Source organism: Leptonychotes weddellii, chromosome 8 (genome assembly GCF_054177405.1).
Source record: "Leptonychotes weddellii isolate Sample4059 chromosome 8, ASM5417740v2, whole genome shotgun sequence".
Lineage (NCBI taxonomy): Eukaryota > Metazoa > Chordata > Mammalia > Carnivora > Phocidae > Leptonychotes > Leptonychotes weddellii.
Window position 1 is genome coordinate 65,645,811 of NC_138376.1, and position 13,282 is coordinate 65,659,092.

General features: G+C 37.4%; 1 protein-coding gene across 1 annotated transcript in view; it reads right to left on the reverse strand.

The window, feature by feature from the left end:
- Positions 1 to 425: 425 nt before the first annotated feature.
- The window catches only part of RNGTT (RNA guanylyltransferase and 5'-phosphatase), a 282,512-nt gene continuing 269,655 nt past the window's right edge, over positions 426 to 13,282 (reverse strand). Inside the window, 2 exon segments of the mRNA XM_081829361.1 lie at positions 426 to 1,679; positions 3,145 to 3,268. Coding sequence (XP_081685487.1) covers positions 1,516 to 1,679; positions 3,145 to 3,268 — 288 coding nt within the window. The 3' untranslated portion in view covers positions 426 to 1,515.

The following is a 13,282-nucleotide window of genomic DNA, read 5'->3' on the forward strand; positions in this document are numbered from 1 at the left end:
TTTTGGTTAATCTGTGCTATAGCATATAGAAATCCTGTCAGATATTCAGTCTGCTGGGTAACTCATTTGCATTTTTCATGTCTGACTGTATTAGTAGAATATACACTGATGCATATACTGACATATATATGCATATACATATATAAAATTCAGATCATGAAATTTTGTTTTAAATACACGTACTTAAAACCTCTACCTCTAAAAATAAATACATTAGCCTCTAATAGGCTAATTCTCAGAGTTCCTTCACAAACCAATCAGAACACAGCTTCTCAACAATGGCAGACGACCAATTAGCTGCTCTTTAAATCCATTATCTATCAGTGAGTGTTTTAAAATTCAGATGTATAACAGAAATAGCATCCCCAGCACAGAACACAGATAGAATCCTGGCTTTGAAAATAAATGTCTTGGTTTCCTTGATGTTTAGTTCCTACAGATGTCTACTCTTTGCCTCTGCATTTATCTAGCAGTGGGAGAGCGTTTTCTAGTGACAGCATTCTATTCCATTGGCACTACCTTCTAATCAAAGGAGTCGGCTGGCATTTCCTTTGCCGTTTTGTTCAAGGGAACTAACACGACATAGTTTGTATTTGATATCACTCCCATAATCACAGTGAGTTGTGTGTTTTAATGTAATTTACAACGTGCCAATACCACTGAGGTAAAGCAGAAGTAGCCCTGGCGTTTTTAAAGGGGAAAAAAAAAGTCTCCCAGGAGAACAACACATAAAAGGGACCTGGTGGTGTATATCTAAGTTCTACGAAGTAACTCAAAACTACTGCCAGAATGGACACATTGGATATCTGGTATTTTCGTTCAAAGAAGAGAAACATGAAAACACTCAATATACTTCCTTTAGAAAGGATGCAACTCACAAAAACGGGGCTTTACTTTTTTACTTTTACATCTCAAAAACAAAAACAAAAAAACAAAACTTCTTAAAATGACATAAGCCAGACCAAGTTGTTTAATATAATACAATACTTAACAACCTTGTCATTTGTTTTTGAATACAAGAATCTCAGAAATGTAGGAAATCCATGATAAGTGATAGCAAGAATGTTTAATGCCATTGCCTAGATTTTTTTTAAAAGGAAAATTTACCATAGTTGAAATACAGCTTCTAAAAAATACAGTGTTTTATGCGCTCACAGTTCCAGATTACTAACTTTATAAATTAAAGGTGAAAGTTATCCATATACAAACAAGGCCTCTTTTTCATTGATTTCAATCTCGATTAAACCTTTGGATATTTCAATCTTCAAATTCACAAGGTAAGGCTGAGTTTATCAGATATAAATAAAATGTTTAAAGTCCACGATGTATTGTAGCACTAAAGAAACAAATGCATCAAATATTTACAGGCTGGCTACAATACTTTAAAAAAAAAAAATTCAAATGTGTATCAACATCAAGCCACACTGTTTTTCCAATTTCTCTGGCTGCAAAAATGGGGCAACAGCATTTTTTCTCACTCATTTTTCCTCTCAGTCCTTAAGTCAGAGGCAGGTCTTAGGTCAAAGGGCGAGGTCTTTTGGGAGGTGGTGGAGGCATGAGCTCTGTGTCAGGGTCCAGATGATGCTTTCGCTTCTGTCCTTGAGAAGCGGCCGCACATCTGTCGATGAACTCAAACAGCATCTCCTTGGTGACCGGGTTGGAGATGCTGTTGCACACAGCTGTGGACAAAGGGAGACACGGGTCTCACGTGAGGGTTAATTAAGGCAGCTGACTCACCACAGGGCGATGCGAAAGGGGAAAGGTTTTCATCCCAATATGCTAAACGCTTTCAGTTCACCAACTGGGGTGACACGCTTCCCCCAGTAAACGATTCTCCGCCCTCCCCTGCCCCCAAAATGAGTGCTTTTCTGGTGGCTACTTTTTCTTGTACCGTGAATTTTAAACCAAAACTTTAAGTGTTGGACTTACAACCACACCTTCACTATGGTTTTCCACCTCTCCAAAACTCTTTTTATAGGATTTTCACGTACCACAACCATAGTCTATACTCAACCAAAACTTCTACAGAAAACGTGTGCTATCATCCTTCAGTCGTATCTGTCAGAAGGAAACTCCACCCTGTCATGATGGCACCAGCCACTGTTTCCACTGAACAGGGAGGCGCCGCTGTAGCTGGCAGATCATACTATTTTATTTTAGTAACTTGTTTAAGTAAGGTATTCTAATAAAATTATGAATAAATATGGCATCTTTTCTTATGTGATCAAAATTGACCACCAGTCCTTTGAATTGTATTTATATATTTAGTTTGGGGGGAAAAAAGGACACTGGCTTAATTATTCCTATTTTCAAAGTTAACTCATCTTGTCTGAACACAGATGCTAGTTCCAACAGAACCCTTAAATGTACAATAGTAACTTTCATAAACTGCAAAACTGAAACTGGCAATTTCTGTAGTTTCTCATAAGCTTATCATATAATCAGCATCATCACTGACTGAGCAGTCTAAAAGCACACGATTCTATTAACCTTTAATCTTGGTTTTTATCTGTTTTATTTTTTTCTCGGCTTCACTAAAAATGCAATCCAGAGCAACCAGTTTACCTTATAAGATTAATTAATTTGTGTTGTTCTCCATGAAAGAAACTTACTATTCTGGATTCCCAAAGCACTTATATTATACCCAAAGAACTCTCTGAAGGATAGCATAGCAGGTTTCAGGAGGGGGTTTTTTTGTTTTTTTTTTTTAATGGTTTTCATTTACTTTGTCCTCCGTTGTTTGTAAAGCTATTTTAGGAGCTGGAAATTACATTTTCCCCCTGCTAATTTTGTCTTTTACCATCTGGTAAACAATGGTTTTTATAGTTCTGAATAGATCTGAAATTATCATGGCTTTTGTTGTTGTTGTTCAACAAATCCAACTTGTATACAGCCCATTATCCTGCCCTTTACACGTCTCCTTTGGGTGCCTGGGCACAAGCCCACAGGCCTAGAGGCGGGAATCTACAAGCCAGCTGGAGTCAACAGTCACAGCCCCTTTCCCAGCCAGCAAGCACAGGGGTCCGAATGACCCTATGCCCCATCAAGCAGAACACCAAAGACAGCACATTTTGATTCTAAAACCCTAATGCGCACTCGCTCTCTCTTTTAATGTAGCAAACATTGGTAGGTTGTCATACTCACCCATGGCAGTGTTGTACGCATTAGGAAAACTTTTGTCTGTTCTCTGTCGCATGAAGACCCAGCTGTTATTCTCAAATTTGCATTCTATAATTTTGTTGTCATACTGTTTTAGTTCTTTTGTCACCTGTTTTAAAAGAGAATTGAGGAAAATATTTAAATCATTCGAAAGGCTTTTTGCTCCCACTATGTGACAGACACATTAGGGAATGCCAAAAACACCTCAGTAACTCTTCACGCAGAGCCTTTTGTCATCGGAAGTGTCTCATCAAGCCTAAGGATATGGTATGCACTCCCTTGTACACATGCTCATTAATCCGACATTTTATAAATAGTCGTGAAAACGGCTGTCAATATATAGCAATTAAAAGAGGCTAAGCAGAAACCAGCCACTTCTGGGCCAAATGCAAATAGGTTACCATAGGGACCAATGCCTTCAATATTTCTGCGTCCCTATGGCTTTCAGAAATTGAGGATGCTGCTTAGGTCTGTCAGCTTTCAGAAGGGTCTCACTGTCTAAATTCCTATGTCAAAACCTAAGAAGTTCCCTTTACTAGTTGAAAGAAAAAGTTACACACAAAAAGTAAACATTAGGATCAGATTCAGGTAATGCACATCCTAAGTATTTTGCTTTTCAAGAAGTAATAACTAATCCAAACTCTAATCTTTAGGTTAGTTACCCTTTCCATCTCCAAACTACTATGAACATACAGATGAAGCTACTTTAGATTTAGTTTGGTTGGTTTTTTTGGCTACTTCACCTCAGATGATTGAATATGAATTACAACTTACTCTATCAAAGCTAACGAGTATCCATGGTAACCATAAAACCTTTTAAAAGATATTTCATCAGGCTGTGAGGATAGTTTTCATAAATAGGAACCTAAGCTTATCTTTGCAGTTTTCAAATCAAATGCCAGTCATGGTAATATTTTAATTCTGTCCTCATCTTTCACAGCTAACAACTTTTCCTCACAATATGGTAGATTGCAATCATTTAAACTTCATTAGCATTATTTGAAATGCTCTCATTTTTCTACCCGCAGATTCAATACCACCTAGGAATATGAAGGGAAGCAAATTTTTAAAAGATGCTTTCAATTCACAGATTAGGCAGTGCACGTCTTCATAAAAACTATCAAATTGTATTCCTTTTCCCTTAATGAGTATTGCATTTGATTGGATTATTTGCATCTTCAACAAATCCAACAGGACCAATACATTCAGTGGCTCTGGAACAGACGTGCCCCAAAAAATGATGTTCCACTTAGCAAACTTGCTAGAATTATTCTCAAATATTCATTATTCTAATCTCAATTCCCCTCCCTTTCTTCCTAAAGATCCACCTCCTTTTACTTTTGATACATTATCTATAGCCAAGTATTAGGCAACTTATTCAGCTAGATAACCACATTTATCACATGTAGGGTCTAACAGAGCTGAGTTTCTAAACCTTTCAGAGTCTTCATTTTATAATCCTAAAATGGGCAAAGGAGTTCCTAATTTACTGGGACACTGGAAGAACAATAAATGAAAGTACCTGGCACAGAGTGGCCAATGAGTAAAATTCTTAATTAAATATAAAATTAGGAAATAACATACTGCTTTCAAAAAAAAAAAAAACACTTTATAAGTAAATTCACTAAAGAAACCAGGATGACATGGAAAGGTATGCTTTGAAAACAGGTGTCAAGAAAATTATATTGTATGTACTACACAAGACAGGCTTGTATCAACAACGTGCAGTTGGTACTTTTACCGACCCTCAATTGTAGTAAGTCTTTATCATATAGCTCATCATTCTTGTGTTCCTGGTTTCAGAATTGCTATAAATTATGTGCTGCTCGATCTGACTACAGCAATTAAGCAACATTATTAGGTATCTGTGTATCTATTTGGACATGCACTAACAATAACTGGGAAACAGCTTTCTGAAAAATGCATGCACTTGCCATTATACTAACTGAAATTATGTCCATGTTCAAGAACAATTCATTGTTCTTTATTGATCACATCAGTTATATTCCCAAGGTAGACACACTGCAAGGTACTCATTTGGTTCGGCAGTAAAATATACTTAACTGACAGAAATAATACTTCTCATATGTGCACAAACTAAAGACAGCTGTCACTAATGATCAGATCAAGAGAATGAGGAAAACTCATTCTACAAGGGAAGAGTTTAATTTTAGTATCCAAATTCTAATTCTACAACAATAACCATCCTCAGCCAGTTACATATTATTATTTACTAAAACAAGACCCTGTTCGGCCTTCTATAATCAACTCTGTTACTCTAGTTTGAGCTCATAAGAGCTTGAAAGTAATAAGAAAATATTTATAAATCAGGATTTCATATCTGTACTAATAATTATATTGAATTAATGAATTTTACTGTTTTTTTTAAAAAAAGAGCAATGAATATACAATGTATTTTATACTGAAAAATATTTTGTTCATGTATCCATCTTGTTCAGTACCACACTCTTTATACGGTTTGAATCTACCAATAAAATGAGGTTAAGAGACAGTCCAATGAAACCGGATCTAGTATCTCTGGAGGTGGTTTTTTGTTTTGTTTTGTTTTTTAAGAGAGGGAGAGAGAGAGACAAAGAAAAGGGAGTGGGGAGGGGCAGAGGGAGATAGAGAATCTTAAGCAGGCTCCACGCCCAGCACAGAGCCTGACACGGGACTCTATCTCACAACCCTGAGATCATGCCCTGAGCCGAAATCAACTGGGCCACCCAGGTGCCCCTAATGTCTCTGGAGATTTTAAATTAGCAGCTCAACAATAATACCTGCAACAAAGAGCCCACAGTAGAGTCAGGTACAATCACAGGTGCTGCACTCTGCACTATTCTTACAGAACACTTCCTGTAACTTAAGTGCTAGGCAAATACCTACACTTCCAAGTCACAAAAGGCAAACCATCAGTGTTGGCTGAACTGACCTATACGGAACAGGCAAAGTTGCATTTCTATTTCTAGTAGTGAGATAAAACTCTAAAACTTGCTGTCCCTGCTTCGGGAGAGCTGTTTTTGCTATAAAGAGTTCATCTTGGGGTGCCTGGATGGCTGTCGGTTAAGTTTCCAAATCTTGCTTTTGGCTCAGGTCATGATCTCAGGGTCATGAGAGCAAGCCCTGCATTGGGCTCCGCACTCAGCAGGGCATCTGCTTGTCCCTCTCTCTCTGCTTCTCCCCACACTTGTGCTCTCTCTCTCTCCAATAAATAAATAAATAAATAAAATCTTTTTTTTAAAAAAAGAGCCCATCTTTCTTTTCTAGAGAGACTGCACAAAGGGTGGAAGGGAGGGGGATTTCTCTGAATTAATTTGCTCTGGAGACACTTTAACAAATATCCTTAGACTGAGAAAGCCATCAGTGAGTTGTAGTGATTCTATTTTTAACTTTTAATTTTGAAATAATTTTAGATTTACAGAAAAGCTGTGTATAGATGGTATAGAGAGTTCTAGTATTCCTGTCACCCAGCTTTCCCTAATGTTCACATTTTATGTAGTATGGTGCATTTATCAACTCAAAGAAATTCACACTGGTACAACACAATTAACTGAACTGCAGGCTATTCAGACTTCAGTTTTTCCACTAATGTCTTTATCTGTTCCAGGATCCCATCTAGGAAATCACACTGCATTTAGTCATCATGTCTCCTTAGTTTCCTCTGATCTGTGACAGTTTCTCAGACCTTCCTTGACACTTTTGAAGAGTAGTAGTCAGATATTTGTAGAATGTTCCTCAAGTTGGAATTTTCTGATGTTTTCTCATGATTGGACCGAGGTTTGGATTTGGGGCACAAATGCCAAGAGGTGAAGTGCCTTTCTCGTGTAATATCTGGGGGGGGGGTGATATCATGACTTATTACTGGTTGATGCTAACCCTGAGCACTTTGTTAAGATGGTGTGTGCCACGTTTCACTACTGTAAAGTTACTACTGTTCTCCTCTTCATACTCTATCGGTTAGTTATGAGTCACGATGAACAAACAGCCCCACTCAAGGAGAAGGGAAGTAAACTCCACTTCCTGGAAGGAAGAGTAAAGTTGTGGACATTTATTAAAACCACTACAGACATTACTAAGTTTCTTGAGAGAGATATTTTGAGACTATACAAATACCCTGTTTCTCCTTAAAGTTTTGCTCATTAATTTTAGCATTCCTCCATGAATCTTGCCCGCAGCAATTATTCCTGTGGTGTTCTGCTGGGGTTTTCTCTTTTCTCCATCCCTTCTACATTTATTATCTGGACTTTTTCTGTAAGGAACACTTGTCCCACTTCCCTCATTAATTTATTTGCTTATTTGTATCAGTATGAACTCATGGATATTTATTTTATTCTTTGGTTTATAATAAAATACTACTGTCATTTATTTTGTTGGTCAAATTGTTCCAGTTTTGGCACTGGGAATTCTCTCGGATTGGCACCTGTGTCCTTTTAATTTGCTTCCATTTTTACTTTCTTACCTTCTTATTTTCAGCATTTACTTTCTGGCAATTCAAGAGCCTACTCTCCAGGCTCATCTTTGTATTTTTTCTGCCCCAGCCCTAGAATCAGTCATGAGGTCCTCTATCAGCATTTTATACGAACAACATCACTCCTCAGCAGTCCAGGAGGCTATGCTAAGAAAGTACTGTCACTACCTGTTCAGGTCAGAATTTAAAAGTATTATTATTTTTTTTTTTTAAAGATTTTATCTATTTATTTGACAGAGAAAGACTCAGCGAGAGAGGGAACACAAACAGGGAGTGGGAGAGGGAGAAGCAGACTCCCCGCCGAGCAGGGAGCCCGATGCGGGACTCGATCCCAGGACCCCGGGACCATGACCTGAGCCGAAGGCAGTCGCTTAACCAACTGAGCCACCCAGGCGCCCTAAAAGTATTATTGAGGGAAGGAGAGATAGAGAACGACAACGAGACTCTGAAGATGAATATACGTTTTACTTAGAAGTTTCATGCCATCTTTTGTGAACTGCTCTCTGGAGCTAAACTAAGTTGGCCATTTTTTCATTTTGAAGTTATAATTCTACTCTTTGGTAATTCAAGTTCTACCTCTATAGAGTTACAGAAGGTCAATTTTAAAAACATATCTTAAGTAGATGAAACAAAAATCTTATTTTCATGTAAATAACTTCAATTTCTAGTACTTATAAAGACATAGAAAATAAGGTAAGTCAGAAATGAAATGGAATTATAAAAGTTTTCCTGAGGTGTCAGAACAATACAAATAGCTTAAATCTGAATTATTAGATAAATAATCTTTTAGAAATACTACATTATAGTAGGGCCTTGATATATTCCTTTTAGAAAGTACATCCACTACTGGAGAAAGTAAAACATTTGACAAGTTACCCTCCTTAAAAAAAATGTTACACCTTCCACTACTATTATTTATAAATAACATACTTCCCATTTGCTAGGCTGGAAACAGAGCAGCAGGAAGTCTCTCCCTTGGGAATGGTGGGGTCTTCAAGCCCTTCAATCAGCCATTCAATTAATCAAAGCAGCCAATAAAAAGAAGGCAACTAGAACTCTGCCTTATTTATCCTAAAGGTCACTACAGACAAGTCATAACTCCAGGGTATGAAATTCCCACTAAATTACGGATTATTACCTTCCAGTAAAGTCATAGTTAGTCAGTTAGGTAGTTCTTACTCAAAATATAACAAATCTTCATATAGAATAACTGACATACAGATAAAACAATGATATGCTGGCAATGGTTATTGGTGGATGGTAGAATTAGGAATGACTTTCACCTGTGTCATGCTGTATTTTCCATACTTTCTATGTTAATATGTGCTTAACTTTCATATTTTTAACAATGAAAGATTCCTTAAACAACTATTTCATAAAAGAAAATAAATACCCAGTTGGTTTTTAATGCAGTGGTACAGAAAAATAAGAGATAAACATTTATAGAAAACAAAGTCTTCAAATCAGGCCCCAAGACCACAGTTCCCAAACTGTGCAATGAGGTATCCTCATGTGCTGCAACAAACTCACAGAGGTACTGTGGGATACTTTAAACTTTTGGGGTAACAGTGGCATGTGTTGGACACCATGCAAACTATTAGCTGGAGGAAGTTCACAATTTCAATATGAGATTCCTTGAGATGACATTATACCTTTGCAAAGCTGAGTTTTGGGTAATTACTGTGATAAAAACCAAGTACCACAAAAATCAGTGTGGAACAATAAATGAAGTTGGTGGGGTATAATCTGACTCCAAGGTTTGAGAAGTTATGCAATCCTTAAGTGGTGCTAAGTTGTTAAAATCTAGACACTTATTAAATTGTTTGGCTCCATCCTTTCAATCAATGGAGGTGTTAGATATTTCTTTTGGCTTAGAGATGCTGTGTATGAGGCAAAATGAACCAAGAAAGTTTCATAGCCTCTACCCTAAGGCCTTTTTATTCATTTCATTCATTCATCCTTCCCCAGATCCTAGTCTCTAAAGCCACATGTAAGCTTGTATCTAGCACTTAGTGGAAACCAACCAGAGTAGTGAACAACTTTGCCTGCGGTGTAGAATATAGATCATGGTAGAGAATGAGAATTTCTATCAAGTTAATCTCATTGGTTTTGATCTAGATCACTAAAATATGTATTCCCCATTGATCTCCCCATTGTCAGCACAGTACCCAGTCCTGGAGAGATCCTCAGAGAGGATGTTAACCAAATTCAAGAGAATTGTGAGCTTCAGCTTATCAAACCAGTTTGTACTGTTTGATGGCTGGTTAAGTAAAGTAAACTAGTACTATCTCTAGCCTTTCTCTGCCTCTTTCCTCCTTTCTACCTCTTCTTTCTTTCCCCCAAAACAAAACAAAAGGTTTTAGGGTTTTAATATCCTCAGTTTGTTGTCTGAATAAACAATGCATTTGTATTTTCTGTTTCTGGGTGCCTGACATGGAGGCGAGACATCCATTTGCCATCACAGTATTAAAAGCAGCACTACTATATATAAGACTGATGAATCACAGATCTGTACCCTTGAAACAAATAATATATGTTAATTAATTGAATTTAAATAAATTAAAAGTAAATAAATAAAAGCAGCACTTCTGCTTTTGACACTAAAGAACAAGTAGAGAAAGTGAAAGATAGATTTGTCTCCCCCTGTCCCGCCCATTGGTCAAGCAATATCAACTATTTCTAGAACTATGTGACTCATTTTATATAAATGAATATTAACAATTTATTCATTGAGCTCTTAGCATGTACCAAGCATTATAAATTTGTGACCCATACACATAATCTCATTTAATTTGCACCACAATCTTATAAGGTAGGAATTATATTACTGCTCTTCAACAGGTATGGAGTCCAAAGTTTAGAGTAATTAAATATCCCGCCCATAGTCACAGATCTAGCAAATGGAACAGCCAAGTCTCAAATACAGGTCTCCCTGTCCAATGCCACAATGCCATTTCATATCCCACCAGCTATTACAAAGCCTGGCACTCCATGGACAATAAATGCAGAATGAAACAAATAAGGTTATTTTCCTGCTCAGAATGTGGCTGAAATTGGGTATAAAAACCTTTCCACATGTAAGTTTAAGAAGTCAGTCATATGAAAACACAAACACATTGGACCTAACGCGGCACCAACAATGCTCTGTAGATCCATCCTTCCCACCATCTGACAAGTATTATTGAGCAGCCATGTGTCAGGCACGGAGTTGTAGACTGGTGATACAGACACAGTCCCTGTCCTCTGGAATGTATAGTCTAGTGAAGAGTCAAGTGACAAATTACAAATTATGATAAGAGCTATGAAGAAAACAGATATGCAACAGAAACTAATGCCAGGAGAAAGCTATCTGGTTTTAGGTGCGGTAGTTTGAGGAGATGATATTTAAGTTGAGATTTACAATATGGCGAGAAGCTGGTTTATGGAAAGAAGGAAGGACAGGGAAAGAAGGAGAAAGAGAGAGAGAGGAGAACAAATGAGAGCAGGTGGGGGGAAAGGGGAGTCACATACGTCAGGCAGTGATTAACAGTATGTCCAAAGGTCTGAGGTGAAAAAAATCTTAAGATCTTGGCATGCTGAAGGAACTGAAAATAAAGAATGTTCTCTGCAAGCCTTTAAAGAGGGTTCCACATAAGTCTGACTCATTCCCAAACTCTTCCTCTCATATGGTATACCCTATATATACCCTTTTATACCATATATATAGAGAGAGGGTCCAGCTGCCTACTTGACATCTTTATTTGAAATTCCCATAGACTTCTCAAACCTGACATATTCAAAATTCAACTCTATCTTCCCCCAAATGTACTTCTCTATCTCAATATATGGGAACTCCATTCACCCAGTTCCTCATGACAGAAACGCTAGTGCCCTCCTGATTCCTTTCCCCTTTTATTACCCCTCATATTTAATTCATTTCCAGGGTCTATCAATTCTACCTCCAAAATATATTCTACACATGTCCATTTGTCCCCTCTGTCTTTCAGATTCCTACAAGAGGCTCTTCTACATTTTCCCCAGCCCATCAATTTTTACAGTGCAGGCAGATTGGTCTTTGAAAAATGCAAGTCCAATCAAGTCATACCCTTGCTTAAAACACAAATAAAAGACATACAGGTTGGGAAGGGAGAAATAAGACGGTCTCTATTCACAGAAGACATGATAACTTACATAGAAGAAATCTATAAAGATGCTCCTAGAACTGGGGCGCCTGGGTGGCTCAGTCGTTAAGCGTCTGCCTTCGGCTCAGGTCATGGTCCCAGGGTCCTGGGATCGAGCCCCGCATCAGGCTCCCTGCTCAGCGGGGAGTCTGCTTCTCCCTCTCCCACTCCCCCTGCTTGTGTTCCTGCTCTCGCTATCTCTCTCTCTCTGTCAAATAAATAAATAAAATCTTTAAAAAAAAAAAAAAGATGCTCCTAGAACTAATAAGTAACTCTCACAAAGTTGCAGAATACAAAGTTAATATACTAAAACCAATTGTATTTCTACATATTAGCAATGAGCGGTTAGAAGTTTAAAATTTAAATGGTATCATTTACAATAACTTTCAAAAACGTGAAATACTTAAGTATGAATAAAAAAAAACCATGCAGGATCTGTATGCTGACAATTATAAAACACCTATAAAAGAAAAAATCAAGGAGGACCTAAACAAATAGAAAGATACACCATCCTCATGAGTTGGAAGATTCAATATTGTTAAGGGATTGTTATCATTCCTAAATGATCTACAGATTCAACATAATCACAAGCAAAATGCCAAAAGAATTTTTTATAGATATCAGCAACCTGATCTAAAGTTTATATGGAAGGCCAAGGAAATCAGAACAGCCCAAACAGAAAGAACGATATTGGAGAATTGACATTGATTTCAAGACTGAGTATAAGCTACAGTAATCAAGACAATGTGATATTGGTGAGCAGAGAGACACAAAGGTAAGTGGAACAGAAGAGAGTCCAGATGTGGATCCATAATTACAAGGTCAACTGATATCTGACAAAGTTGCAAAGGCAATGCAATGAAGAAAAGATAGTCTTTTTAACAAATGGTGCTGGAGCAAATTACACACCCCTATGCAAAATAATGTACCTCAACACAAATATTTCACAAAAATTAACTCAAAATGGGAAATACACCTAAACATGAAACCTAAAACTATAAAATTTCTTAAATAAAAAAACAGAAGAAAATCTTTGTGACATAGGGTTAGGCAAAATTTCTTAGAAACAACACCAAAAACATGATCCATAAAACAAAAGTTGATAAATTTTAAAATTTATGCTCTGTGAATGAAATTTATTTCATTTTCATTTCATTTCAAAATTTATTGCTAAGTGAATGAAAAGGCAAGACCCAGATGAGGATAAAATATTTGCAAATCGCATATCTGACAAAGGATTTGTATCCAGAATAAAGAACTCTTTTTTTTTTTTTTAAAGATTTCATTTATTTTTTTACAGAGAGAGAGACAGCGAAAGAGGGAACATAAGCAGGGGGAGCGGGAAAGGGAGAAGCAGCCTTCCCGCTGAGCAGGGAGCCTGATGCGGGGCTTGATCCCAGGACCCTGGGATCATGACCTGAGCTGAAGGCAGATGCTTAACTGACTGAGCCACGCAGGTGCCCCTAAGCATCTAACTTTTGATTTCAGCTCAGGT